This window comes from Canariomyces notabilis (genome assembly GCF_033297395.1).
Source record: "Canariomyces notabilis strain CBS 508.74 unplaced genomic scaffold N656scaffold_4, whole genome shotgun sequence".
Taxonomy (NCBI): domain Eukaryota; kingdom Fungi; phylum Ascomycota; class Sordariomycetes; order Sordariales; family Chaetomiaceae; genus Canariomyces; species Canariomyces notabilis.
Window position 1 is genome coordinate 493,532 of NW_027041826.1, and position 26,982 is coordinate 520,513.

The 26,982-nt window shown below is 55.5% G+C and overlaps 12 protein-coding genes across 12 annotated transcripts; 4 read left to right on the forward strand and 8 right to left on the reverse strand.

Annotated features, from left to right (window-relative positions):
• Positions 1-767: 767 nt before the first annotated feature.
• On the forward strand, positions 768-1,654 carry N656DRAFT_795789 (V-type ATPase; the record flags this gene model as incomplete). Its single annotated transcript, XM_064817454.1, has 5 exons — positions 768-793; positions 878-890; positions 959-1,092; positions 1,217-1,401; positions 1,509-1,654. The coding sequence occupies 5 exons, from the start codon at positions 768-770 to the stop codon at positions 1,652-1,654; spliced, it is 504 nt and encodes a 167-aa protein (XP_064672668.1).
• Positions 1,655-1,838: 184 nt separating this feature from the next.
• Positions 1,839-4,876, reverse strand: N656DRAFT_704310 (uncharacterized protein; the record flags this gene model as incomplete). The annotated part of the gene is made up of 3 exons (XM_064811167.1): positions 1,839-1,923; positions 2,004-4,599; positions 4,660-4,876. 3 exons carry the CDS (start codon positions 4,874-4,876, stop codon positions 1,839-1,841), a joined length of 2,898 nt encoding a protein of 965 aa, XP_064672669.1.
• Positions 4,877-5,222: 346 nt separating this feature from the next.
• Positions 5,223-7,362, reverse strand: N656DRAFT_776173 (S-adenosyl-L-methionine-dependent methyltransferase). Its single transcript, XM_064814582.1, has 2 exons — positions 6,604-7,362; positions 5,223-6,541 (listed from the first exon to the last, which is right to left on the reverse strand). The coding sequence occupies exons 1-2, from the start codon at positions 6,921-6,923 to the stop codon at positions 5,530-5,532; spliced, it is 1,332 nt and encodes a 443-aa protein (XP_064672670.1). The 5' UTR covers positions 6,924-7,362; the 3' UTR covers positions 5,223-5,529.
• A 3,189-nt stretch (positions 7,363-10,551) lies between these two features.
• Positions 10,552-12,249, reverse strand: N656DRAFT_795792 (uncharacterized protein; the record flags this gene model as incomplete). The annotated part of the gene is made up of 4 exons (XM_064817455.1): positions 10,552-11,731; positions 11,820-11,974; positions 12,030-12,104; positions 12,163-12,249. 4 exons carry the CDS (start codon positions 12,247-12,249, stop codon positions 10,552-10,554), a joined length of 1,497 nt encoding a protein of 498 aa, XP_064672671.1.
• N656DRAFT_481906 (uncharacterized protein) lies at positions 12,089-13,576 on the reverse strand. Its single transcript, XM_064809805.1, has 3 exons — positions 13,158-13,576; positions 12,163-13,058; positions 12,089-12,104 (listed from the first exon to the last, which is right to left on the reverse strand). Exons 1-2 carry the CDS (start codon positions 13,463-13,465, stop codon positions 12,290-12,292), a joined length of 1,077 nt encoding a protein of 358 aa, XP_064672672.1. The 5' UTR covers positions 13,466-13,576; the 3' UTR covers positions 12,089-12,104; positions 12,163-12,289.
• A 252-nt stretch (positions 13,577-13,828) lies between these two features.
• N656DRAFT_776177 (NAD(P)-binding protein) lies at positions 13,829-15,159 on the forward strand. Its single transcript, XM_064814583.1, has 2 exons — positions 13,829-14,140; positions 14,224-15,159. Exons 1-2 carry the CDS (start codon positions 14,105-14,107, stop codon positions 15,094-15,096), a joined length of 909 nt encoding a protein of 302 aa, XP_064672673.1. The 5' UTR covers positions 13,829-14,104; the 3' UTR covers positions 15,097-15,159.
• Positions 15,160-15,558: 399 nt separating this feature from the next.
• N656DRAFT_795794 (MFS general substrate transporter) lies at positions 15,559-16,676 on the reverse strand (the record flags this gene model as incomplete). Its single annotated transcript, XM_064817456.1, has 4 exons — positions 15,559-16,099; positions 16,132-16,335; positions 16,396-16,536; positions 16,591-16,676. The coding sequence occupies 4 exons, from the start codon at positions 16,674-16,676 to the stop codon at positions 15,559-15,561; spliced, it is 972 nt and encodes a 323-aa protein (XP_064672674.1).
• Positions 16,677-16,847: 171 nt separating this feature from the next.
• Positions 16,848-17,327, reverse strand: N656DRAFT_795795 (uncharacterized protein; the record flags this gene model as incomplete). The annotated part of the gene is made up of 1 exon (XM_064817457.1): positions 16,848-17,327. One exon carries the CDS (start codon positions 17,325-17,327, stop codon positions 16,848-16,850), a length of 480 nt encoding a protein of 159 aa, XP_064672675.1.
• A 598-nt stretch (positions 17,328-17,925) lies between these two features.
• N656DRAFT_787660 (NAD(P)-binding protein) lies at positions 17,926-19,458 on the reverse strand (the record flags this gene model as incomplete). The annotated part of the gene is made up of 4 exons (XM_064816630.1): positions 17,926-18,497; positions 18,603-19,138; positions 19,211-19,343; positions 19,410-19,458. The coding sequence occupies 4 exons, from the start codon at positions 19,456-19,458 to the stop codon at positions 17,926-17,928; spliced, it is 1,290 nt and encodes a 429-aa protein (XP_064672676.1).
• Positions 19,459-20,961: 1,503 nt separating this feature from the next.
• Positions 20,962-22,269, forward strand: N656DRAFT_704513 (TPT-domain-containing protein; the record flags this gene model as incomplete). Its single annotated transcript, XM_064811186.1, has 2 exons — positions 20,962-21,207; positions 21,259-22,269. 2 exons carry the CDS (start codon positions 20,962-20,964, stop codon positions 22,267-22,269), a joined length of 1,257 nt encoding a protein of 418 aa, XP_064672677.1.
• A 30-nt stretch (positions 22,270-22,299) lies between these two features.
• Positions 22,300-24,169, reverse strand: N656DRAFT_776181 (Brix-domain-containing protein). Its single transcript, XM_064814584.1, has 6 exons — positions 23,357-24,169; positions 23,223-23,297; positions 22,989-23,164; positions 22,810-22,936; positions 22,621-22,755; positions 22,300-22,565 (listed from the first exon to the last, which is right to left on the reverse strand). The coding sequence occupies exons 1-6, from the start codon at positions 23,985-23,987 to the stop codon at positions 22,441-22,443; spliced, it is 1,269 nt and encodes a 422-aa protein (XP_064672678.1). The 5' UTR covers positions 23,988-24,169; the 3' UTR covers positions 22,300-22,440.
• Positions 24,170-24,246: 77 nt separating this feature from the next.
• On the forward strand, positions 24,247-26,829 carry N656DRAFT_776182 (glycyl-tRNA synthetase-like protein). The gene is made up of 2 exons (XM_064814585.1): positions 24,247-26,205; positions 26,261-26,829. Exons 1-2 carry the CDS (start codon positions 24,430-24,432, stop codon positions 26,654-26,656), a joined length of 2,172 nt encoding a protein of 723 aa, XP_064672679.1. The 5' UTR covers positions 24,247-24,429; the 3' UTR covers positions 26,657-26,829.
• Positions 26,830-26,982: the final 153 nt, after the last annotated feature.

Below are 26,982 nucleotides of genomic sequence, written 5' to 3' on the forward strand. Positions count from 1 at the left end.
AGATCTGTTAGTGCAGCTAAAATTTTGTGTGTAGAAATCATCCTCTCGACTACCCCTCTTAACAGAATGTCCAGTCCAGGCTGTCCTGTCGGAATTCGCACGGCTGCGCTCATGACTGCAGGGACCGAACTGCCGGGTTCTTCCGCCACGAAACCAGGCACCAGGCTACCAGCGTCGACAACCTCACTAACCTCACCACCAGTGCACTGACTGCACTGCCATCTAATTACACTACCCGAGACCACCTACAGTTCCTATTTGGCTGGCTGTCCAACTCACTCATGGCAAGCATGAGGCCTGGTTCTATTTGCAGCGCGCCAAGCTGCGGTGGTTTACTTCGCACAATGGACTCATCAAAGTCCTCTCCTTGTGGTCTATTGCGGCTGCTTTCCCTCGAGGATGGCGGCCAGCACCAGGCTTTCAATCCCGTCTTCGTCGAGTACGCTCACACCGCAACATCACCAATCATTTTGAGAGGAGAGAGTGAGCCCCTTCGTAACCAGCGCTTCGCCGAGACTTGGGACTCGTCAGTCGTCAGCCCCAATGCGCCCCCTTTGGCTCTCAGCCGTAACAATGTAGTGTATGTATCCGTAGAGTCCATTCTGTTGCTGATGGCTCGTAAGACCGATGGCTGGTTCAAACTGTTCGTCGTGTCTGTTTCTCTCAACTAGCCCGAGATCTTGACATAGCACATCTGCCGACGCATTTCACACAGTCTTCTCTACCACAGACTCTCTCTCACCAGTTAACATACCGCAACCGTCGGGATGGATGTCGTAAACCTTGATCGGTGGTACGTTGGAACCATCAACTCTACTCCAGAGTCCTACGACATATCCACCGCCAAACTAACAATGTGATTAATCCCCTAAAACAGCCCGATCTACGCCGTCCGTCCCCTTTTCCCTCACCCATCCACATCCTTCCCACCCCAACTAACCCGCTTCCCACGAACCAGTCCTTCTTTGGAGCACTCGGTTGCGCCTTTTCCATCGTCTTCACCGTCATCGGCGCGAGCTATGGCACCGCCAAATCGGCCGGCGCCATCTTCTCGTCCGGAGTCATCCGCCCGGACCGGATGATGCAAAACACGTATGGCTTGGCCCCCTTTCTACTTGTTTTCCCCTTCCGTCTAACCATGTACCTCCTCCATATTGAATTGGGGACATGAAGAAACCAACTTCGACCCAAGGTGGTACTGACATGAGCCAAAAAGCCTCTGCGCCATCATGGCCCAAATCATATCCATTTACGGCCTCGTCGCCTCGGTGATCATATCCAACAACCTGGTCGAGAAGATGGCCCTGCACACGGGCTTTATGCAGCTTGGCGCCGGCCTGGCCGTGGGCTTGTGTGGGTTGGCGGCCGGCTTCGCCATTGGTATCGTCGGAGACGCAGGCGGTTCGTTTTATCCCTTCCCCTTCCTCCCCTTCACTCCCCCCTTTTCCCCACCAACCAACTTTCCCGAGGTGCACACACGGCAAACAAAGCTCCTAACAGATCCACAGTCCGAGCCAGCACGCAACAGCCCCGCTTGTACATCGGCATGGTGCTCATCCTCATCTTCGCCGAGGTGCTGGGCTTGTACGGCGTCATTGTCTCCATCTTGATGCTGAGCAAGTCAACGCTGGGAGTCACCCAGTGTCCGTACTAGTAACCTAGACAAGACCGGATTTGTATATAAAACTTGTCCAGACTGTTGAGGACGGTGCGAAGAGGGTTGACACCTAGCATGATACAAGTAAACAAACTCAGTCGAAAACGGTGATGCTCAAGTGTGTAATATTGGGTATCCGCTCATCTCCGTCGACCACATACTCTTCTTACCATGCAAAACCCTACAGCGCCCATTCCTCCATATCCTCATCCTCCTTGATAAACGGCTCATTGATCCACTTTATCGCATAATCGCTGCACAAGATACTGCAACATCCGGAGAAGTCAGCAATCACACCCAGCATTCCCACATCGAAATCAAAAGACTTTCTTTGCTCAACACTCACCAAGCCGACGCAACCAACCCGTCCAACTCAGCAATCATCTTCTCCCTCTTCTCCCCGCTCACCAACCCTTTACTAATCTGCACCTGGCACTCTCTGATCCTCTTGCTCTTGGCCGGCCCGCTCTGCTCGAGCACCTTTCTGCCCAGACAGTCCGAGTGAAAAGCGTGCTGGCAGGGGAACACAAAGAACTGCCTGCTGAGCAGCGGCAGGCCGCACGCGAAGCACTTTTCGCCGGGCTCCACAATGGCGTACCTGCGATCGAGCGCGGCAATGTCCGTCTTGATGTTGGCCGCCGTGAGGCTCGACTCGTCCATCTCCCTGCGCAGCGCGTCAATGTCGCGGCTGTAGGCCTCGAGCGCGGCGCAAATCTCTTCTTTGAAGTCGTCAATGACTACAAAGTCCGGGAAAAAGGGGATCAGGTCCTCGATGCGGAGCAGCTCGCACTGCTTCAGCGTCTGGATGGCGCTCTTGATGCCGTTGGACTGGGAGATGACCTTTTTCGCGATGGCCAGCCACAGCTTCTTGCGCAGCGGCGGGTTGGACATGGCGCGGTTCGCGATGATGGAGGCCAGGTCCACCTCGTCGTGCGACAAGGCCAGGTCGACCGCCTGCACGTACTGGCCCATGCTCGTGTAGATGTGCGCGCATGACAGCACCCGGTGGTGCTGGATGCAGAGGCGCAGGGCAAAATCTGGGTCAAATTTGGGCTCGTCGCCCTGCGATTCGATGTAGGCCAGGAGGGCCGACTCGTCTTTGGACGGATGGGACGCGTACATGGAGACCAGCGTGTTGTGCACTGCCGAGTCGGTCGAGCCGAGCTGGTTGACAACGTGTAGGAGGTATCGGATCGCTTGGTTCTGGGATAGCGGCCCCTTGTAGTTCTGGTCGTACTCGAGCAGCGCGGGAATGAGGTTGCGAGGCTTGAGGTTGCTCTGGCGCATCAGGATTTCAACCAGCTCCGTCGCCGCGTGCGTCATAAGCACGCTGCTGTATCGGTAAAACACGTCGGCGTCTGTTTGCCTTTGGAGCACCTTCAGTGCCTCGGACCACCTCTCTCGCTGGACCCAGTATGATAGGACAAAGTTGTAATCGTTCACCGCGTTGGCGTAGTAAAGGAGCTCATCTTCCCGGCCGTGGCTGCTGATGACGTCGTAAACGGTTTTCCTATCGAGATCCGACTTGTGCCTGTTCACAAACTCCTGGTACTCGGCCCGAACGGCATCGAGCTGCTCTCTAGTCTGAGTCGGATTCAGCGTCTCTGATAGCTCCGCTCCTGTAATGATGGTATCGTCCAGCGAATTAAGCTTGGCCATGAATATCTCCATCAGCCAGGCCGCGATCATCATCCGTTGCATGACAGAGGACTTCTTGTACGTGCTTAGTTTAGCCAAGAGGTACTTCCGCAAGGCATCCGGCTGGTCGTTGTCAATAAAAGTGAGTGCAACTTCCTCAAACGGTTTGCTGCTCTTCCCATAGACGCCGGCGGCCTCGCTGTGTTGACCCTTGCTTACGAGGTAATCTCCCGAAGCAATAGCAACAGCATCTCTCTGGGCCGGTGTATGGGCATACCGCAGCGCGGCGTCAAACTGTTGCATCTGCAGCATGATTTTCCAGATGTCCCTGTCCTCATCTCGCGGAACAATTTCGAGTATCTCCTTGGGTGATGTTACCAGCCAGAAGGTGTGTTTCTGAAGATCGACGCATAGCCCGACCGCCTTTTGCCCGGGGTCCAAGATTGTTTGATCGTATACAATCGACCCAGTAAGCCGATTGGCGATCACGATCCGGCTCCCGACCAGGCTGATGACATGCCACTGCGTGAGCGCGATTGCCTCAATATATTCAGTAGATATCTGCCTCCGGTTTGCGCCCTCCGGATTGGCTAGTTGTGGTCGCGGGATCAGCTTTGATTCCGCAAAGACCTTGTTCCCCAGTTCCTGACCAGTGCCATTGACGAGCAGTTTCCCATGGTACACGCCGTGAGATGACAACCACGCAAACGCGCGCTCTGGTACATCGTCACCATGGAACTTTGGCTCGGCATCCGGAGACACGACAAGGGCCGAAGCAGCGGCCGCTGATGTTCGTGGAAGCTCGTGGATGACGGGCTTCTCAGACTCGAACAGTCTCGAATAGATGGAGGCGCTCCCATCATGCCCGCGGCCCACCTTGCCCGCCCAGTGGAACAGCCTGCCCGGCGTGCTTAGAAGAATCCGGCGAGTGTCCTGCCCGCCGGGTAGTGAATCCGCCCAGATACCCGTGATCGGTCCGTCGGGGAATTTCTGCAGTAGCTTGATGTATTTGTCCTCCTTGCGGTAGAACTCGGTCGAGGTCTCGATGAAGCCTTCGTATAAATTTCCGTCGGCTGCGCCAATGAGGATTTCACGCGTTGAGGACGTGGGGAGAGCAGGACTCCAGGCGATGCTCTCAATAGTGACGCCACGGAGACGGGCGAGGGGGCGCGGATGGCGTGACTGCGAATGCAGGTAAAAGTTCTCCCCGAGAGACGTGCAGATGATGAGGTGCGAGGCGGTCGGGTCTAAAAACATGCGCCGGATAACGCCCACCTCCGAGCTCTTCTTCGGGAGGTCGATGTCTGGATAGGGATGTTAGCAACCGCTTGGAGGTGGCAGAACAGGAACGGATATGAGTTTACCCTCGATATCCTCTGGCCTGTTGAGGTCGATGCGCATGATCCCCCCGTTCGACAGGCCAATGACAAGGACATTATTGGCAGCCTGGCCGGCGACAAAATCGGCGGCGATGGAAGGGACCAGCTGCACCGGAAGGACCTCGAAGATGGGCAGCGCTGTGTCTGCGAGGCCTGCCACTGCGTCAGCCGCCACGAAGCCGCTGGAGGAATCGAACGCCATGGTGAAGATGTAGTCTATGTCGTCCGCATGATGCGCGTTGGCTTAGAGATCGGCGTGGCCGGGAAACAGCCGCTGCCTGAACAGGTTCGTGGCCCAGGTGGACTCGTTGTATCACAGAGAGGTTGGTGGTGTCGGGTGCATTACAGAGCTCCATCGGTGCATCTTCACTGCAGAAGCTCACCAGGGTCCCCACAGCAGCACAATGCCACTGCGTCATTTGGGGGCCAAAACGACCTACGGTCCCCCACATGGACCACACCGCTGCCCGACGTTATAAGGCCCAAGGCCCAACTCAGACCGCATCGTAAGTGAATCTTACAACCTCATGCCAACGCTGGAGAGAAGGGTACTAGCCCAAATCAATTGCTTCATTGATCATTACGCTGTGCAAAGCCATCTACCAGGTCATGCAGGCATAAGCCGGGACAAGTATATACGTTACAAACGAATCGGGTATCTACATGGTACAAGAGAAAGAGAAGAGAATGCTTGCCAGAAGAACATTGGCAATGGGGGAGTTAATGGCAATTCTGCCTTCCCCCAAACACACCTTTGAAACGCCCCTCGCCCCTCGCCCGCCCGACGGCCAGCCGAAATCCCCAGTCACGTCCTTACACCAAAGTATCCAAGAAACGAAAGGGCACAGTGTCACATCACTTGGCCTCGTCTGAGAGTATCGTGCGATCGCCAATGGTGCTCTCGTCGCCGCTATACTCCTTAATCTCGCCGTCCTCGTTCAGCGTCTTGGCCGTCCACTGACCGGCCATCAGCGGCTTCCTCCCCACCACGACGCGCAGCTTGACGACAAAGGCCTCGACCCTGTTGGGATCCTCGGCCATCATCTTGGTCTCGCGCGCGGCCTGGTCACATAGGTCCCGCACGACCTCCTCGTCCCACCCCAGGTGCCTCGTCAGCAGGCGCATGCACGACGGCTCGATGCCCGTGACGCACGAGAACAGCCAGAATCTGCCGTAGCTGCTGTTCTCGCGCGTGCCGATCCCCAGGTCATACACCGTCTCCTTGATGTCCACGAAACCGGCCTCGATCAGGAGATTCCTGTCCAGGTGGTGCGAACCCCTCGGCTTCCCGGCTATCTCGGCCGCTTCGAGAACCGCCTTGACCAGGAACCCCATTGCGGAGCCCTCGGGGTAGAGCGAGAGGAAGTTCTTGTCGGCAAGCCAGTCCTCCCAGTCCACCACCTCAATCCAGCCGCCGGGTCGTATGCAGGCGAACGCCTGGTTGTAGATGAAGCGCCAGTCCGAGAAAGCACCCTCCAGGTTCCGAATGTGCACGAGATCGACCGTGTTGGCTGGCCGGATCCATTCTTCTTCGGCATTCTCGATGTGGAACTCGATGTTGAAGGGAACCTGGTGTGTCGGCTGGATGGGTGCAATGTCGGTGCCAAAGACCTCGCATCGCGGGTATTTCTCGGCCATGCCAATCGCCCATTCTCCGATACCTGTGCCAATGTCCAAGATGTAGCGGGGATCCTCCAGTGGTACCGTCGTTAGTTCGAGGTCGAACAGCTTCAGGTAGACCTGGTGAATCACGTATTGCCGTGTTTGCTCAGTTTGGTCGACCGGCATAAAGTAGTCGCCGCAGTACTGCCGCCCATGTTCCACAACGAAATCGATGTCCTCGGCATACAGCGATCGAGAAGAATCTCTGCCCAGCGGTTAGTACGGTCTCGGCAGTGAACGGCAGTGAATTATTGAGAAGCAACGCACATGGTGGCAGAATCTTGCGCATTCTCATTGTGATATTCGTGGTCGTAGGCAAGGTGAAGACGGGGGTAAGTGCTCGTTGCGTAAGCCGACCCCGTGCTCTCTTCTTCAGCCAGTCCTTCGCCGTCCTCGTCCATCTCGTCGTCCTCGTCCACCTCCAAATCTGCCACCTCGGACACCTGCTCGAGTAACTCGCGAATTTCGGGCGAAGGGCACTCAGCGTCAGCCTCGATGCGGGTCTCGCCTAAAGATTTGGAGTCTGGTTCCTCCCTCCACTGCGCGTCCAGCGTTCCGAAGCGCCGCCCAGCCTGGCCGGGATTCATTGCTTCCCTACTTTGACGGACGCCCTGTAGCTCGATAATTGCTCGCTCGACGCTTTCGCCTCCCCATTAGATTTTTCTGCAAGAGGCGTTGAAAAATAGAATCGATGTTTAGCGGCGGCGAGGCATGGGAGAGATTGTGCTTGTTCGATATCGTTGTATGTAACACCCTTTGTGGTTCAGTCTCGATGGTGTGAAATGGGCTTTACAATGGGCCGCGGGTCACAAAGCGCCCTCCGAACGCGCCCTCAATAGGCGCCAAGATCAGCCGCGCCGATCAGATTGCGAGGCCGATGTTCGATTGTGAAGGTGGGCGCAAGGGCCGCTTGTACGACCCGTTGCCGGCGCAGATGACAGCTGAATGTGAGATATCTGGATCTGTCACACCCACATCGTTCGTTGGGGGGAAAAGGGAAATAGGGGGGTGGCAGACGAGGGAAGTTCTGGGCTAATTAGTTAAAAAGTCGCAATGAGTTAGTAATGTCAAGCAGGAAGCTAAACCCGACATTGGATTGAGTGCGCAGCACTGCAGCCCGTCGGCGGATGCGAGTACTTACAAGCATCTACACTGTGCACTATCGATACAGTGCGTAATTACCATCATTAACGTTGGCAGCCCAGGCTCTCCCTGCTCGACAATCCACAGGTGCCTGAGAGCATGCGGGGCCGCTAGCTGAGCCCCTGGCTGTAACGGGAGGTTTATTACCCAGTTACATATTTGTATTTTACACTAGTTTGTACTTCTGGTATGTATAATAACGTTACGCTAACGGTACAGGAAATAACCTTAAGACGAATTCTGGGTTTTGAGGATTTAGGCATTCCTTGAACCATAGCATTCTTTATCTGCCTAAGAGTTGCTAGCACTGTCCCAGACTCACAGTAGAGTCTCGCAAATGCAATGGAATCCCTCTCCCTAGGTACTTTGCGCCATTCCTAAACCCTCGCTACCAATACAGGAAAACCGCCGGTGGGAGGCGTCCGACGCGCACGGCACAGCTTCCGCGGGCCCTGGTCAGCGGGGGACGGCATGCGGCAGGGATTCCGTCAGTCGAGCCGACCCTCCAGCCATGGCCGCCAGTTGAAAAGGAGAAGGAGCAGCCTTGAAGCCTTCCGATCTCATCTCATCGGAGTCGAAGCAACTGCCGTTCCGAAGCCCGAACAGGGCCCCGGCACATTCGTCTCCTTTTAGTACATAAGCTTTTATGAAGCATATCTTGGATCACATTTTGCTCACCGAGATGAAAGCGGACACTCTCATAGAACACTTGAAGCACCCGTGTCCATAATACCACCGGCCCCAACCAAGCTCAGGCCGCAAGCAAACAGATGCAGCACCCCCACTGCTGCAACCCCTCCAACGTCCAACAAGTATGTATGTATGCACATACATATTTAGGTAGTGTCCGAACTGTAGTTACTGTGCAATACATGTGTCATACACATATGTATGTACTGTAAGGATGGAAAGGGGATTGATAGAGCGAGTTGAACCTTGCCTGCCAGTCAACGTTGCAACTGCATGGAATATCGGGAATCCTGCGCCTCCCACGTCCCGCGACACCCCACTGTTCCAAGCAGAGACACTCTGGTATTTTTCACGCGTAAAGCGTAAATTACATTACGGGCGACGATCACGACCCGACCGTGCGGAAGCGCAAAGTATTGTAGCATACGCATGTCAGGGCACACCGGGAAGAGCAAGATTTCCAGATCAGCCAGCGCATGGAACGCAACAGCGATTGTGCGGCTGAGAAATTCGCCGAGATAGACGACATACGTGGTCTGTTGTTCAACTGCCAGCACAACTGCCGCTGCTGGGCCGTTTCAAGATCCACATGGAGCCCGCAATTGGGACCCGACGACGAATGTGGCATGATTTGGAATGCCTTTTCATGGCCTGCATTATCCAGGTCCCGCTGATCACCCCCATATTTGGGTATGTGGGGCTACCCGCCCTCAAGCCACCACATTCAACGCTCAAGCCACCTGTTACTGACCTCGATTTACACCAACTTCACGGCTGCGCAGAAACAACGCAACTTTCCTGTAAATCATCTAAACTAAGTGAACAATCTTGATCAAAACGCATATAAATTTTCCGGACAAGAGCATGTAGTATAGAGTTTTTTGTGTACTTAATTGCACATTCAATTTGCATAGGCGCTGCGCTGCGAGTCTGCACTTGGAAAGTCCTGGATTTGCACTAACAGTGGGCTTTCCCGGCTTTGTGGCGTGTGGCTCGTGCACCCTGAGAAGTGCAATTAAATCTAGGTGGGGACGGGACCTGGATAACGCACACCCTTTTTCATACAAGGGCCCGTCCCGGTCGCCGCCGTGGGCCGTGGCGTCCCAAGCTCGCGGACCCGTGGAACTGGAACGCTGCGGGCGAGACACATCTCCACCCGAAGGGATGAGATCAGATGGGTTCAGTCCACCTAATCAAAGCATGCCACGAGAACAAACACAACACCTCATGTCGCCCTTCCAAGTCCCAAGCTGTTTCCGACAGGCTGGAACTCAGCGTGATTGATTAGTAGAGGAATCTGGAACCCGGGAACCGAGTCCCAATCGCCCGTTTTTCTGCAGTGCTGCGCTGCACTGCATCCTTACCTAGCAATGTTTCTGCATTGCTATGTAGCCCATGGGACACGGCTTAATATCCGCGGCTGAAGGCTCACTTGTGCCGGCTCGTTTCCGACGGCCGGGCTCTCATGCTGGTCCTATAACAGGCAGCGCCTATTGCCGACCGGGCATTTTTTTTCGGTTGCATCAAAGGGCAACACGGGCGGTGGTGGACAGGAAAAATCAGTCGATTTCTATATCAATAAGAATCTGATATGCCAACTCAATGATATGCTCTTGCTTTTGAGTCATGCCATGGTCTTTTTACGAGTAGTGCATGGAGGTCTGGCAGCACGTTTCTCATTCCCCTGATTTCCAAGGCGACTCCAGCCCGAATTACCGAAGCTCAGCCCTCGCGATACAATTACACTAGCATGTCGGTAAAGTTAACGTTAACGTTACTGTAACTACCTACAGGGGAGGAGGGAAACGTGATTTGAAACGCAATCTCGGCGCGTGTGGAGTTGTGGAGGACTCGGATCATTACCGAGTACATACCGACAGAGGTATCCGTAAATTGTGCGGGATGGGTGCGCTGTCTCGGATCTCACACCACGGCCCGGTGTCCACCTATTCGGCTTTCCACCAAGTCCATTGCGAGCAAAAGAAAGACTTGAGATTCTCAACACGTCTAGCGTTCTCCTAGTGCAGTGTGATAACACACATCACCTCTTACCGATGGCTATTATACATAGACACTCGTACGATGATGCATCTTGCCGACAATCCCACGATCTAGGTGCTTCGACTTATCAGGGCTCAGAGCACGCGGGTGCGGAAACAGATCTAAATTGACCTCGGACGCTTCAGCTCTGCAATTCGGAATTTGAACCGTGATTATGCAGCTACGTCGAGAGGTTGATCACCGCAAAGCGACTCGCACTGCAATTAGCAGATGGGCCGATGCCGTGATGACCAGAAGGGGAAACCGCTGTATCATCACCGAGCCCACCTTCGACTCCTGGCAAAATCTGTAGCAAGAAACTTGTCCCTTGTCCCCAAGGGCCTAGGCCAACCCACTAAGGAAGACCTCAAACTCCCTTTGCGCCCCATCATCCCACGCCGCCAAAGCCGCAGAAAACCACCCAGCCAGGGCCGGCAGTCCGCACCGGCAAACCGGGATCCCGCTCGGTCCCCAAACCGCCCGGCCCTCGCCGTACACCTTCCACCTTAGCAGCTCCGGCGCCGTCTCCCCGTCCGCGTCTGTAACAAAGAGGTCCACAACCGCCCCCGCATTCGCATTTTGGCTAAGACCTGGCGAGCAGCCCGGGCAGGCACCGCTTGTGTGGGAGGCAGCATACGAGCAGGTCACTATGGCACTCATCAGCAGCCCGAAGATCGCGAGCGGGTTAAGGAGCAGGAGACGACGACGTCGGGCAGCCGAATCAGAGTCCGGGTCCGCCGGAGCGCCAGAGCTACTTGTGACCATCACCACGCGGGCGATCTGCGCTGCGCTCCACACTGCGGTCCGGGGACAGTCCGATGCCATCCAGGTCCGGAGGCGGGCCTTTGGCTTTTGCAGCACGGCTGCTGCTGCTGCTGCCATGGTGGTGGCGGTGGGGGCAGCAGCAGCGCGGCCGCCAAAGAGGCTGTTGCTGCTGCTATGGAGACGGAGAAGGGTCAAGGGAGCATGCATCTTGATGGTCGATATGTGCCATAGCGTAAGGCTGAGGGGTGCAAAGACCGCTGAGTCGTCATGATCATCCGTGAAGAGCTGTTGCTCGTCTATCATCTGGTGGCGGTGGTCCTTCTTCACAACTGGCATCTTCACCGGCCACTGCTCAAGATGGGCCCGCCAGAGCTGGATGGGGCTACCGGGCATCAGCTTATTCACAACCTCGTCAGATGCGGAACCGTGCGCCTCGCGAGCCGCTTCCCATATCCCGGCCTGCAACGCGCACAAGCCGAGGTGATAATCCGCCTCTGTGAAGCGGTAGGGTAGGCGGAACAGTTTGGTGGCGTCGCCGCTTCCGAGGAGGGCGTCGCGGATGAGATGACAGAACAGGGTCTTTTCGCGCCCGGCAGGCTCGTCCCATTGCAGCTTGCGCCGCTCCTCCTCGGTTACGCATGCCCACAGTTGCGACGACTTCGGTAGCGGGATGCAAAGCTCCTGGTACCGCACGGACGGTGGGTGGTCGAGGAGAATACTGAGGTAAGTATCAACGCGGAGAACTGAAAAGGCAAGTCTAGCCCATTTCCAGCCAGTGGGTCAGTAAGAGAAAGCTTTCAGAACGGGACATGGCCGAGACAGGGCGCGGGTGATGAAGGCTATACCGATGTACTTGCTCCCTTGCGAGCCAGAAGGTGAATGCGCATTCCTCCATCCGTTCGGGTAGGACATAATGGCCGCTGAAGATGTCCAGGCACCGGCAGCTGGAGACTAGAATGTCATTGAGACGAACTGCCTTCGCTAACATGCTTTCCTCACTCTGTACGGTGCTTATGAGTAAGCGTTCGTGACTGGAATGGCCTTGTATGACTGACCCTACAAGATACGGCATATACGATGCACAACAACAGAGCTTGTAACGTGTTCAGCGACGGGATGGACTGTGGCTCCTGTTCGAGTTCTGTCAGTCATATCTGGGAAATTCTACAAAAATACGATGAGGCATACGAGGCCAGTTCCAGCCACCACCTCCTTAAAGACAATAGGCGCAATCTCCTTGTGTTCATGCCGTCCAACGAGCCAGCTGGAAAGCATGATGATTGATCCCAGCAACAGATCCGATGTATTTTCCTTGTCATAGGTTGGCACATGCAGGATCGGCCAGTATGGATGAATATTTGAGAAGAACACGTGGACGAGGCTGGGGGATATCTGGGAGATCCTCTCGAATCAAACGGTGCAGCGCCTGGTTCGTGCTGCCATTCTCCCTACCCGGCGACGTCGATGGGGTCAGGGGATTTGCCGAGTCTGGCGACACGATGTTGAAGCCATGATCATGCACAGCGGCGCTCGTTTGCAGTTCATCCGGACTCCTGGGATGTGGGCTGAGTCCGCCAGAAACTATTTGCCAGCGACCCAGGGGTTGCTGGTGTGGGGTCTCGCACAAGAGAGGGGGCGGCGATACGAGGGTTGAAGTCGAAGGAAGTGATGACAATGACGACAGTGGCCAGTCATACTGGGGCAGTTCATGGTGAATCAAGGATTGACGATGGTGGACTGAGCCAGGCCAGGAAGAGCCGACGATGTCTGAGTGACCAGCTCTGGCATCGGGCAGTACAGAAGTGTCTTCTGGGTAACAGCTGCCATCAATACCTGCAGTTGTCGTCGTGCCTGCATCGAGATTCGCGGACCCGTTGACGCCTGCGTTGGTAAGGGTACTATCTGGCGCTGTGTGCTGGCTCGATCCCGGGCGGAGACAGGGCACACCATTCTGAGTACAAGACTGGCACGGGGAATTCCGATCGCATCTTGCTTTCCGCTCGTGACATGAGACGCAGTCGACGAGCCTTCTCCTTGGACTCGACTGTTGCGGGTGGAATTCGATGTGCCGCTTTAAAACATCGCTAGTCGAGACCTCAGCGCATCAGTCCAAGATCCAGTGGCCGACTGCTGAGGAATGAGCACCCATGGGAATGAGAGTAAAAGGCAAGAATTTTGCTCACCTCCTCGCATATCGGCGCCCGCAGATGGGGCATTGATGCTGAAACTGGGAGTTGTGAGATTTGGCATGGCGCGTCAAGTGCTCTTTCCTTGTGAAATGTCTGCCACAACCCGGGGCACTGCATTCAAACCGCTTTGACGACACTGCGGCGGTAGCGTTCCTACCGACCGGTTCCCTGGATTGCGCTAGCTGTGAAACCGGAGTTGCCTGGCCGCCATCACCATGCATATCCGCATCCGCACCAGCATCGAGATGGGCATTTGCGTCCGCATCGGCATCGGCATGTGGAGAAAATGTATAAACATCCATCAGGGAGGCACTTCAGCAACCGGCAGTACCTAGCATGATACAAATCCAGTTGAAATCCGGTCATCAAGGGTGTGACCGGGAGGGGCAGATTGCGAACCGACGGAGTCCTCTACGTGTGTAGTTCTCTGCAGTATCATGAATTCCTGGTTGATGTGGGATAAGGGGTCCGGCAGCATATGTGGGATGGGCCGTTTAAGGGAGTGACGCCATTGGGGATTGTGTTATGGGTATCGCAACATTACCTTATATCGAGGGATGTGGATGGACCGAGATGCGGCATGTGGGATGTGGGATGATTACATACGCACCTAGCTCCTGCCTCGCCCTGTGAACCAAAGTGGTTACTATACCGATGCTTCCCTATGGAAAAGAGAAACTCGGCAATCGCAACTTGGTTCTGTACCCACCTTACAGAGGTGTTATGATTAAACCCGAAGGGACAATGAGCCAAGTTTTGACGCTTTTCAAGTATCCGCTTGCCCACCTTTATATAAGGAACTTTCCTCACCATCTGTATCATCCGTCATCATGAGTGCCCTTACCACCCCTTCACCTCACTTGTATCCTTTGTACTGCTTGAGCAGATATAAGCCAGCAAAGACTTGCCTCTAGCGTACCTCAACTAGGCAGACTACAGCAATGAGTGGTAAAATCGTCAACGTTGCACTTGCTGGGGTAAAGATCAACCCCAAAGCCACTCATCTACTGATACTGTCATGGACAGACAACTAACGTGAATCCCTCCGTGTAACTCATAGGCCACCGGTAACCTCGGGCCCGCCGTCCTGGAACAGCTGGTGGCTGCGGGCTTCCAAGTTACCGTCTTGACCCGCAGCGGCGGCACCGCGCACAGCTTCCCAGCCTCGGTGCGCGTCTCGCAGGTCGACTACAACTCTCTCGACTCGCTTGTAGCCGCGCTGCGCGGCCAGGACGCCGTCGTGTCTACACTCCCACCCTCCCCCTTCACCACGCAGGAAGTTCTGGTGGAAGCCGCCTCGCGGGCCGGCGTGAAGCGCTTCATCCCGAGCGAGTTCGGCTCCAACACGGTGGTCCCGAAAACCGCCGCGTTGCCCGCGTACGCCGAGAAGACGGCTGTGCAGAAAGCCCTCCGGGAGAAGGCGGCGGGTGATGGCGGCATGACGTACACGCTCGTGCTGAACGGGCCGTTCCTGGACTGGGGCATCAAGGTGGGCTTCGTGCTGGGCCTCAAGGACCGGCATGTGAAGCTCTACGACGGCGGCGAGCGTGTCTTCAGTACGACGACGCTTGCCACCGTGGGCAAGGCTGTCGCCGCCGTGCTGAGCAAGCCCGACGAGACCAGGAACAGGCCCGTCTACGTGCAGGACACGGCGATTACGCTGAAGAAGCTGTACGAGATGGGCAAGAAAGCGACGCCCGGAGAGGTGTGGACGGAGGAGGTGGTAGATACCGATAAGCTCGTAGCCGAGGCCTGGGAGGTGCTCGATTTTGACAAGGATCCATCACAGACAGACTATGTGATGAAGTTCATTGCTGCTGCAATCTGGGGCGATGGTTACGGAGCACACTTTGACAAGACGAATAATGAGCTCCTCGGCATCAAGGAACTGACCGACGATGAGGTGCAGGCGATTGTCAATCGCTATGCTTAGGGTTGGAGGGTTGGTTGAGTATAGACGTGATATCTAGTAAACTGGATAGATTTGAACCCCGGCACACATACGCGCCATGAGATTCTGGTTCTATTCCCCGTGCAGTTGACATCTAGACTCCGGTGCCGTGGCAGAAGTTATACAGACGCGTCCTTCGGCGTCTCTTTGCCATGCCTATGCCTTCAGGCGACAAACTACACCATGATGATTGTTACTAGACAGCTACTATTGAGTGCATACTGATATACTAGTAGGAGCTCACAATTGAGACATCACGGTTTGTGTCACCATCGTTCAAAGTCAGACAGACCAGGTCATTCTTCGTTGATCATAGTACTGAGCTATTGAAGCTATAGCCTATAGGGGGGACGCAAATTGCATGACATGCAACAAGCAGGAGATTTCAAGGCATGATACCGTAGGTAGTCTCTATAACTTCTTAAACAGCACTAACCTACTTAACTAGACCTGCTCCCTCTTCACTGCCATCTCATCCCCCGGAGCCCAACCCTCCCTCGTATCCCTCGGTATCCGGATGAAGAAGCACAGAACCAGCGCAAACCCCGACATCCCCACAGCAAGGTAGGCAGCTGAATGGTACCCCTTCAGCAAGTCAGCCCCGCCCTCAGACGTGTAGACTTCCACCGTACCCGCGAACCCGAGACCGGTGCTCATGCCGTAGCTGAGCAGCGTGCCGACGAGCGACCCGGCAACTCCCTGGTGCTTCCTGGGCACCGTGTTGGTGGCAATGATTTGGGCGCTCGTCGTGATCAGGTCGATGGTGAAGGCGGAGACGAACATTGCCGGGAACGCCATGGCCCAGTATGTGAGGTCGGCGGGTATGGTTGCGAGGAGGACGTTGATCGTCACCATGGCCAAACAGCCCGCGCCGATGATGGCCTGCGCAGGGACCCGCGGGACCAGCCAAGCGGCAAAGAACGAGTTGATGGCCCCGACGATGGTCAGGGGCAGGTATTGCAGCCCCTTTGGATCAGGTTGTCCCCTCGGATTGTTTGCATGTAGACGTTCATGTACCAGAAGTAGATGCCCAGGCTCATGAAGGAGAAGAAGATGGTGAGCATCAGCGTGCCAAACGACGGGCTGTTCCAGATGTTGAAGGGAAGGATTGGCTCCTTGGCCACCTTCAGTTCCCAGTAGCAAAAGGCCAAAAGGTGCAGGACGGAAACGACGAGCAGCACGATCTCGTACGGCTCGGACCAGCCGGCGAGAGGGGCTTGACTAATGAACGGGACTGTCAGACCGCAGAACTGAATTTGTCCCTAGAGTTGCTGTACTTACTTCCAAGCAAAGTTGAACAGGATAAGCCCACCGACACCGAAATATGCTCCGCCATAATCAATGCTGCCCCTGGGATCAAGAGGTTCGTCCGCGGGGACGAAAGCAATAGTGATACCATACACCACCGAGCCCAGAACACCCCTTTCAAACACGTCAGCAACAAGAACAGACAAAATTCACCACATCTCAACTCACAGCATAAAAAACAACCACCTCCACCCCGCCAACTGCACAACCACGGCCGCAACAAGCGACCCGCCCGCCGCACCCACCGGAGCCATGGCACCAAACAGCGCCATGCCCGAATTTCTCTTCCTTCCCGGCGGACACGCCACCCCAATCAACCCCACAACATTAGGAACCACCAACCCCCCGCCGATCCCGCACAGCCCGCGCAGGAGACACATCGATACCAAATTGGTCGCATACCCGCCCGCAAAGGCCCAGACGGTTCACCAGAGGGCTCCCGCAGCCAGCACGGCCTTGTGCCCGTAGACTTCGCCCAGGCGCCCGCCGATGAGCACAAAGGCGCCCTGTGTGAGCGGGTACGACGCCACGATCCACGCCGCGGAAGACGGTGGAGAGCCGAGTGAGGAGCCGATGGCGAGCCCGGAATTGATGCCCGCGCCGAGAGGGATGGATTGGACCAGCTGTGTGAGGGTGAATAGGACTAGGAAGACGGTCTCGTGGGTTGCGGTTGCGGACGGATTGGGCCCGCTGCTGCTGCTGCTGCTGCTGCCGTTCATGGGACCGTCTCGGTCGTTGTTGGTGTGTGATGGGCTGGGATTGATGAGCATGGAGGGTGGTAGCTCGGTGTGTTGACTGGGGAGAACGTTGTCGAGAGTCGTGTTGACCGAGGAATCTGGCGGCGTGTTTTTGTCTGGGGTGTCCTCCTGAAGTTGGTCTCTAGCCGTTGGAGTTAAGACTTCCATGACGTGACGCCTTCCGCATAGAGCTTAACTCAGGGAGTGTGTGATCTCACGGAGCAGAGGTTGAGAAGGATAAGGCAAATGGATACTGCCACGGTGCTATTCATGACTCCATGGTGTTCCGTTTTGAAGCACGGGTTTGGAATGCAGGGCCTGCATGCCGGGTATAAGTTCAAAAAATACCTTTCTGAAGTATTTGACATTGATACCGTTTGCTGGGGCTAACTTGTTTGTTGCCCCTGAGCCCCTGAGAGTAAGGTTATGTAATACCGCTTTGCTGCATGTGGGAAGTCGTCTACCGCAGCGGGACTTATGTCAGACGCGGTAAATGCATGTGGGATGAATGTTGTGGGCGCATGCTGACCACGCCGGCTGGTAAAACCGATTTGGGCCGAGCTATGCGCAACCAGACCAAAGCTCCTACTAAACGTGTAAGCCCATGTGCGCTTAACCGTAAACGAGAGAAACCTAGGAGACCTACCTAGGCAAGCTCTTCCTGAACGATGCCCTCACCCCTCGGTCGGTGCTCTCGAAGATTGCAAGACAGCCAACATCTACACCTCGCGGTATTGGCGGTGATTGATAGCCCCAAAGAGCGCGTTCATTCGTTGGCCCGGTCATTACTGACCTCTCCTATCCTCCGCTTCTTGCGCTGGCCGTCACTACCGCCTTGCGGGTGGTCCGACACGGGCTCATGGTCGGAGATGACCTCCCTGCCAGCGAGCACCGGGAACGGGCTCAGCACCTTGGTGATGTCCCCCCACCACCGGTGCCCGTACTTCCTGTACCAGTCGACCGTGACGCGCAGGCCCTCGGCGAAGCTTGTCTTTTGCTCCCAGCCCAACTGGCGCAGCTTCGTGTTGTCGATGGCGTAACGGTGGTCATTAAAGGGTCGGTCATGGGTGTACTTGATCCAGCGGGCCAAGTCGGCCGAGCCAGCTTCAGCTGTGATTATGTCCATCTCGACGAGGAGCTTGTGACACAGCGAGAGGTTGCTGATCTCGTCGAGCGAACCCACATTGTAGATCTGCCCCAGCTGGCCCTTGTGCAGAATCGTGTCAAAGGCATCGGCCGCGTCCCCCGCGTACAAATACCGCCTGGTGGGCGAGCCGTCACCATGCAGGACCACTGGCTTACTGCGGTCAAGGAGACAGATGAATTTGGGGATTATTTCTGCCGTTGCCAGGGGTTTTAGTACGGTGAGTCTGAAGGGCTCCGATGGCGAAGCTACGGGGGGTTCTTGGCGCTGCGACTGAAGCATCAAGGGCACAAACTTACTCTCGGGATACTGGTGAGGGCCGTAGACATTATTACTCCGCACAATGATTGCCGGCAGCTTGAAACTCTTTTGGTACGAGTGCACGAGCATCTCTGCAGCCGCCTTGCTGGCGGCATAGGGGTTGGTCGGAGCCAGGATGCTGCTCTCCAGCAGGTCGTCGTCGTCGTCCTTGACCTCGCCGTAGACCTCGTCGGTGGAGACGTGGATGAAGCGCTTGATGCCCACTCGCTTTGCGCTCTCTAGCAGCACGTGCGTCCCGTACACGTTGGTGTGCGTGAAGGCGTACGAGTTGCCAAAGCTGAGGTCAACGTGCGATTGGGCGGCAAAGTGGAAGATGGTGTCGATGTTGTACCGCTCGAGGCAGTCTACAACCTCGGACGGGTTGGTCACATCGCCTTGATAAAAGGAGAAGTTCCGCCGGTCGTTGAGTATCCTGGTATTGTGCAGTGACGAGCAGTAGTCCAGCTTGTCAAACGATATGATGTTGTAAGCATGCGGATATGTGAGGGTCAGATGCCGGACGAGCCAACTAGCTCTGACGCAGACACAGTCCAGTCAGCTCATGCTAGTTCTTCTGCTGTGAAACCTGAGCCCCTAGATGACATACATGAAGCCGGCCCCGCCCGTAATCATGATGTTCTTCACATCTGGCAGGGGCTCGAATTTAGTGGTGCCTATGAGCACCGGGGCCTCGTTCCAGACAGCATAGTCCTCGAGAAAACCATTGGTTTCGCGGAAGCCTTTGACAACAGCAAATTTGAAATTAGCATGATCGGGCAGTTCGATGTGTCTGTAGAGAGACTCACTGGTGTTAGATACCCCATTGGGGGATGCCGGCCCTGATTTGATTGTCATTGTACTCCCTGCGTCGCGAAGTCGCCGGTTTTCAGTGTCGCCATCCAGAAAACGGGGCAAGGTGGCCTGCTGGCCTGAAGTAGCGGCACCAGCACCCTGAGCGGGCGATTGAAGTCAGTTTGAGGTGAGATTGCCAACGCCGCGGTTCTCAGTTGAACAGCTCGCACGCGACTGCGGTGATGGAGATGTCGTCGGGAAAGGATCACATACTCGGCCTCGATTTCGAAGGTAAGCGAAGGATTCAACGTTAGGGGCATTGGCTCGTCGGAGGTGGAGAGATGCGCAGTGATGTTCGTCAAGCATCGTATATAAATCATAAATCAGGCACGGAGGCTCGCCCAAAGAGGTAAATGAGTACAGTCGCCGGTCCGTCTCGCTTGAGAGGCAACGTTGCGCAAAGCCTTATTATATCCCTGAGTCGCGCTATTATACCAACGGCGCGGTTCGTGTCGGATCTGGGTTCGTATAACACGGCCAATTGCCATTTTCATTCACTCAGTACAAAACGTTAACGATTGTCTTGATAGCCCGGCCAGCGGTCCGATTTGGCCTGTGCCTGGCGGGCCTGAAGGATCCCGCCATCCAGATTCAGAGGAATCAGGGCCCTGGATCTCGTGTTCCAGGTGCCGTCATGGTTCCCCACTTGATCTGCTAGGGGGCAATTTAGCGCTAACGTTAGTAGGAAGTTCCCAATTGGCACTGTACAAAAACGTTGAGCACTGCAGTGAGAACGACGGGAAGGTCGGTGCTGCCCTTTGACTGGACCACTCGGCCACACTCATGAATCCTCCCGTCTGTGGAAATACAAAACATTCCGCACCTAGTACCCTACGTGCCTACCACAACCAAGACATTCACACCAACGTTAGGTAAAGGAGGCATCTCCTTCAGGTAACATACGCCGTCCATCTATGGACTTGTTCCTTGAAGTGAGCACGGATTCCTTTCGAGCCGACGTTCCGAAGATGCGAAAGGAGAACGGGGGTAGTACGGCACCGGACTGCTCATCACTCTTGACAGAATGCGTGCCCGAACTTGTCCCTGGCCTTCGACGGAGAAGATTAAACGTGAGTCTCCGTTTGTGAGATTATGATTCTACTGGTATCATTCAATTTGCTGCTCGACACATACGTTGGTCGCAAGCAGCAGCGGTAGGTTATTGATTGTACCCTATCCGGCAAGTTGCAGAGCGTACATGGCCGCCATCGAGCCAAGACGGACGGGATGGTACCGATGGGAGTGTATATTGCACCAATTCGACAGGCTCGGCTATGTGGCCCGACGCTATACCCAGACTTCACCCCAGATTCAACCAAGAGAGTATGTAGTACTTTGTGCCCCTGGTGATTGAGGAGATGGATGATTCGGTAAAACCAGATCAACCCTCCCGATTCTACTATGCTGGTTTGTTGTATCACGACTTACCTGGACTGGACTGCCATGTAGTTTTGCACTTCTTTGGAACGATTTGAGTTGATTTTCTTGTGATTAACTATGTCGTTTATGGGAAAGCGACGGGCTGTTTCCCCGTACTCTTCATCGCCATGGCCGCCATCGAGGGTCGGGGCAGAGAAGGAGCATACTCGGGCAGGGGAAGACGAGGAGAAGTCAAGTCTAGAGACAGGAAACGACAGCAGGCTTGGCCTCCTTCCAGAGAATGGGACAGAGAAGCATCAACACGCATTTAACGGCTCATTTACCTCAGCCCTGATGTGGATGACCGTCAATACTCTGGCAACAATAGGCATTGTATGACCCACCCCCCTTTTTCACCACCCACCACTGACCACCCATCACCAGGTCTTCACCAACAAAGCCATCTTCTCCGAACCCTCTCTGAAATTCGCACAACTCTCCTTTGCCGCATTCCACTTCTGCCTCACCTACCTTACCCTCTTCACCGTCTCGCGCCCTCGCTTTGCCCTATTCGCGCCACGGCACATCCCTCTGCGGGATATCTTCCCCCTGTCCGTCGCCATGTCGCTCAACGTCATCCTCCCCAACCTCTCCCTCGCCTTCTCCACCGTCACCTTCTACCAGGTAGCCCGCATCCTGTTGACGCCGACCGTCGCAGCCCTGAACTACCTTCTCTACGGCGCCACCCTCCCGCGCGGCGCCCTGCTGGCCCTCATCCCCGCTTGTCTCGGCGTGGGCATGGTCTCGTACTACGACTCCCTGCCGCCACCATCCTCTCCCAGCAGCAGCATCATCACGACGACGCCCACCACCACCACCACCACCACCACCACCACAATCACAGCCGTAAAAACTACCTCCCCAATAGGCATCGCCTTCGCACTAGCCGGCATCCTCGCCTCGTCGCTGTACACAGTCTGGATCAGCGCCTACCAGCGCCGCCTAAAAGTATCCAGCATGCAGCTCTTGCACAATCAAGCGCCCATTTCCGCCCTACTGCTACTCTACGTGATCCCCTTCGTCGACGTCTTTCCGGGGAGTGCCACCACCGCCACCACCACCACCAGCTGGCGAGAAGCCTTCAAGCTGCTATTGTTGTCCGGGAGGGGGATGCTAGTGCTGCTGAGCGGGGTTTTCGCTGCGCTGATCAACATCTCGCAGTTCTTCATCGTCGCCCGCGCGGGGCCCGTGTCGAGCACCGTCGTGGGCCACGTCAAGACCTGTGCCATTGTCGCCCTGGGCTGGCTGGTCTCGGGCCGGGCGGTTACCGACAGGGTTGCGGCTGGGGTGTTGATGGCGCTTGCGGGGATTATCGCGTATTCGGCGGCCATGTTGAGGGAAAGCGGGAGGGTGGAGAGCAGCAAACGGAGGCAGACGGCGGCGGCGGTGAGGTAGGGTCAGTGGGGTTAGGGTGACGATGTCGGTTGCTGGACAGTACCTAGGTAGTCTTTATCACATATCTCCAAGATACTGGAGTACCACCTGAGAAGCCTACTTGCTTATCTGAAGGCTGGGATTCAGCTGTGTGATGACTGACAGCCAGGGTATCACATTGTCTCACTCTCCTTACAGGTTGAACCGAGTTCGCTTTTTTTCCATCTTGGCCTTCCACTCCCACTTCAGGGCATCCTCACCCTCGCTGCCCGCTCTCCCTATCCCTTTGTCCACTCTCCGCAGCTTCAGGGTCATTCCTGTGACGATCAGTCAGAAACCGTTTGCGTAGTTGGCGTATACAGAGGTACTTACTTGGCCCAATCTCCTGCAACCCGGCGCGGATACCTTTCACTCCCTCCATCTCCTTGCCATCGGCGCCCACAACATTCTTCTCTGTGGGCCGCGCTTCTCGGAAGATATACCGGTGCCGACGGAAGAAGATGTAATCTGGAATTGACGTTAGAACAAGAATTCACCCAAGCAAGGGCGTGGTTCACGCACCACGCTGATTGTGCAGTGTCACAACCTGCCTGCCGGACAGTTCCGGCTTGGAGGGGAAGAGCGTGTGCATCGACTTGGCTGTCAGTAGACCCAAAGGAGTCTTGAAGCCGTTGAGGAGCAGTTCCGGCTTGATCCGCGTCAGCAGGTTAAAAGGTGCATACTTGAAAGGACCTTCTTACATAGTGATTGGTGGCATTGCCGTGGCCGGGTATTACTTTGCCAGGCTGGTAGTTCCGAATGGTGTAGGTGAGTGTCGGGCCAGGCGCCGCATCCTCGCCATTTAAGTGGCAAACGCTGAGCTGGCTTGGCCGCTTCTGGTCTTCGTGGACTACCAGCAAGGCGGTATATCCTCGGTCTTTGTAGGCTGTTAGACACCGCTAGGCTGGGGGTATCATGGAACTGAGTATACTGACTCTTCGCAAACTTTGCAATCTCCCGCACGCTGTACTTGTGTCCGTAGCGGTGGGCGCTGCGTCTGATGTAGGTGGCTGGCAGTATAGTGTAAGTAGAGACACGATAATTCCTCAAGCGAAAGCAGAGTACACACCATTCGGAAGAACCGCGGCAATTTCCTGCGCCTCCCTGTGTATTGTTGCGTTGAGGGAGGTTGTCACGAGGACTTTTGGCATCGATGGTGGTTCATCACTGAATAGATGCTTGAATTGAGCTGCGAGGGCGTCTGGGGTCAGGTCTAGATTCGTGGATGTTGTCGAAGGAGCGATGCTGGGGTTCCTCTGTGCACGCTGCCTCTGTAACTTTTCCATCCGCTCCTCGTCGTCCTCCTCCTCATCTGATCCAAGCATGCTGTCAACATCGTCATCTCTTTCCATAGCCCCTTCCGTCACGCCATCCGCCTCTGCGGCTGCAGCAGCCTCCTCCGCTGCTAGACGCCGGCGCTTCAACTGAACGACATCCACCACAGCACCCAGGCTGTCATCGTCAACGTCGTCCCATATCCTCTTCTTGTCAAGACTCGCAGGTTGGTTGCTTTCGAGCCGCTTTCTCCTCAGCTCGGGGTCCTTGGCCTCTTCCTTGCGTCTTCGATGCCTCTCCTCGTGACGGGCTTTGCCGGTCGTCTTCTTATGTGCGACATAGAGTTGTTGCCGCTTGAGCTTGTTTGAAGTCTTGAGAGATAGCGAGGCCCCTGCCGAAGCCCTCGATTTCTTTGAAGGAGCCATTTCTGTTGTGTTTGGCCCGTTGCTGCGGTCTATAAGGCAATACCTCCGTATCGTCTGGTTGAATCTACAGCTGTTACTCCAAATTTTTTGTTGCGGCTTCTTTGCATCTGCAGCCGGTCCAGGGACCCTTGTAGCTGCAGGTAGCAGGGGTCTCAGATAGCGGCTGGCAGAAGTTGCCCCTCGCTGAGCCAAAACGCCCAGTGACCAAGGACATCAATGAGGGGCAGTTTTAGCGGTTAATTGAATTTTCCGACAGTGGTATAACGTTACGCGATCTCTTCCAGCAGGTTGGGTGTGGAGATGCGAGTCACAAAAGTAGCCTTTATCCGTGCAGCGAAGCCGCTTCACAAGCGCAATCGGCCGTCGCAAAAAACGAGGATTAGGTTGTGAAGGGGAATAAGGGCCGTGACTCACCTGGATTGGGCCACACTCGATACAATTGATGAAGCCTTTTCTCCCCCCCACTCTCCTTTCACCACTCGCTGGTATTACTTTCAACCTCCGCAAAGTCGCCTCGACCTCAAGGGTCTTTCCAGTTCGCAGATTTGCTGCTTTTACAGTCTCGGATCCGCGCAGATACGCATTTCAAAAGTACACGTCCAAGAAAAAGCAGCCCAACATGACCACCACTGCCACCACCCTCAAGGGTGAGCCTCTTGACAAGGCCAGCCTCGACGCCATGTTGCGCCGGCGCATGTTCTACACTCCCTCGTTTGAGATTTACGGGGGTGTTTCGGGCCTCTACGACTATGGCCCGCCTGGTTGCGCCCTACAGGCAAACATCATCGATGTTTGGCGCAAGCACTTCATTCTCGAGGAGGACATGCTTGAGGTCGACTGCACTGTTCTGACCCCTCACGACGTCCTCAAGACCAGCGGCCACGTCGACAAGTTCGCGGACTGGATGTGCAAGGACCCCAAGAACGGCGACATCCTTCGTGCCGACCACTTTGTGGAGGATATTTTGGAGGCCAGGCTCAAGGGCGACAAGGAGGCTCGCGGTCAAAAAGTAGAAGAGAAGGAGGAGGACCCAAAGAAGAAAAAGAAGAAGACTAAGGGTCTGGAAGCAGTCAAGCTGGACGACGCTGTCGTCAAGGAGTACGAGGAGGTGCTCGCTCAAATCGACAACTACAACGGGGAGCAGCTCGGCGAGCTTATCAAGAAGTACGACCTTAGGAATCCTGCGACCGGCGTTCAGCCCAGCCCACCGGTAGCGTTCAATCTCATGTTCCAGACCTCCATTGGCCCCAGCAGCAATCTCCCCGGCTACCTTCGGCCAGAGACCGCCCAGGGCCAGTTCCTAAACTTTGCAAAGCTTCTCGAATTCAACACGGGCCAGATGCCCTTCGCCTCTGCCTCTATCGGCAAGTCCTACCGCAACGAGATTTCGCCTAGAGGTGGTCTGCTTCGTGTCCGCGAGTTCTTGATGGCTGAGATCGAACACTTTGTCGACCCGGAGAGCCACAAGAAGCACCACCGGTTCCACGAGGTTGAGGATATCGAGCTGGCTCTTCTCGACCGCCACACCCAGCTGTCTGGCCAGACGACGACCAAGAAGATGTCTATTGGGCAAGCTGTCAGGGATGGCATGGTCGACAACGAGACACTGGGCTACTTCCTTGCCCGGATCCATCTTTTCCTCAAGAAGATTGGTATTGACCAGTCCAAGATCCGCTTCCGACAACACATGGCGAATGAAATGGCCCACTACGCCTGCGACTGCTGGGATGCTGAGCTTCTCACGTCTTCTGGCTGGGTGGAGTGCGTTGGCTGCGCCGACCGGAGCGCCTATGATCTGTCCGTCCACGCCAAGAAGACTGGTGCACCGCTCGTCGTGCGCCAGCGGCTAGATGAGCCCAAGATCATCGAGGAGTGGGAGGTTGACATTGAGAAGAAGAAGTTTGGTCCCTTCTACAAGAAGGACGGCAAGGCCATTGAGGCCGCCATCTTAGCCACTACGCAGGAGGAGCGCGGCAGGCTCGTCAAGGAGATGGAGGAAAATGGTAAGGTCATCATCAACGTGCCGGGCGTTGGCGACGGCAAGGTTGAAGTAAGCAAAGACTTGCTCGCCATTAAGTGGCAGAAGAGGGTCGAGAATACCCGGGAATATACGCCCAATGTCATCGAGCCGTCATTCGGTATTGGGCGGATATTGTACGCCCTGATCGAGCACAACTACTGGACCAGGGCCAGCGACGGTGGTGACGAAGCGCGGGGTGTAAGTCTACCCAGCTGTTGACGCCAAGGTGGATGAAGCTGACTTTCTTCGCCAGGTTCTCTCTTTCCCTCCTTTGGTCGCTCCCACCAAGGTTCTGATTGTACCCCTCTCATCCAACAAGGATTTCACACCAGCCGTGCGTCGGCTTTCGCAAAAGCTTAGGGCCGCTGGCATCTCCAGTCGTGTGGACGATTCGTCGGCTAGCATTGGCAAGCGGTACAGCAGGAACGACGAGCTGGGCACTCCGTTTGGTGTTACCGTCGACTTCCAGACCATCAAGGACGGCACAATAACCCTCAGAGAGCGGGACAGCACACGGCAGGTCCGCGCCGATGAGGATAAGATTATCGACGCTATCCGATCGCTTGTCAACGATACCAAGACATGGCAGGATATCGAGTCGGAGTTGCCCCGTTTTGAGGGCCAGGAGGTTGAGGTCCCGGTTCGCTGACTGTTAAGGCAGGCTAGGAGGAGATGTCGAAATAAATGAAAAGGTGGATATATCCTAGCTCTTACTCTTGTGCTTGAGCGAGCAGCTTCAGCGTTTGATACAAGAATAGAAAGCTCTGTGATAGACAGTTGTTTGGCTATACCCGTTTCCCCTGACCGTCGCAAACCAAGGGCATTGTTTCACCGCTTGGTCACCAGTGTGTCGGCACCATGTTCTTGTTTGTTTGTTTCGCTGATGAGCTCATCTACCAGCCCCAAGACATGGATACAGGTATGTATCGTGTCAGACATGTGCCAGGGTTGGCCTTACACAGTGCCAAGGTAGAG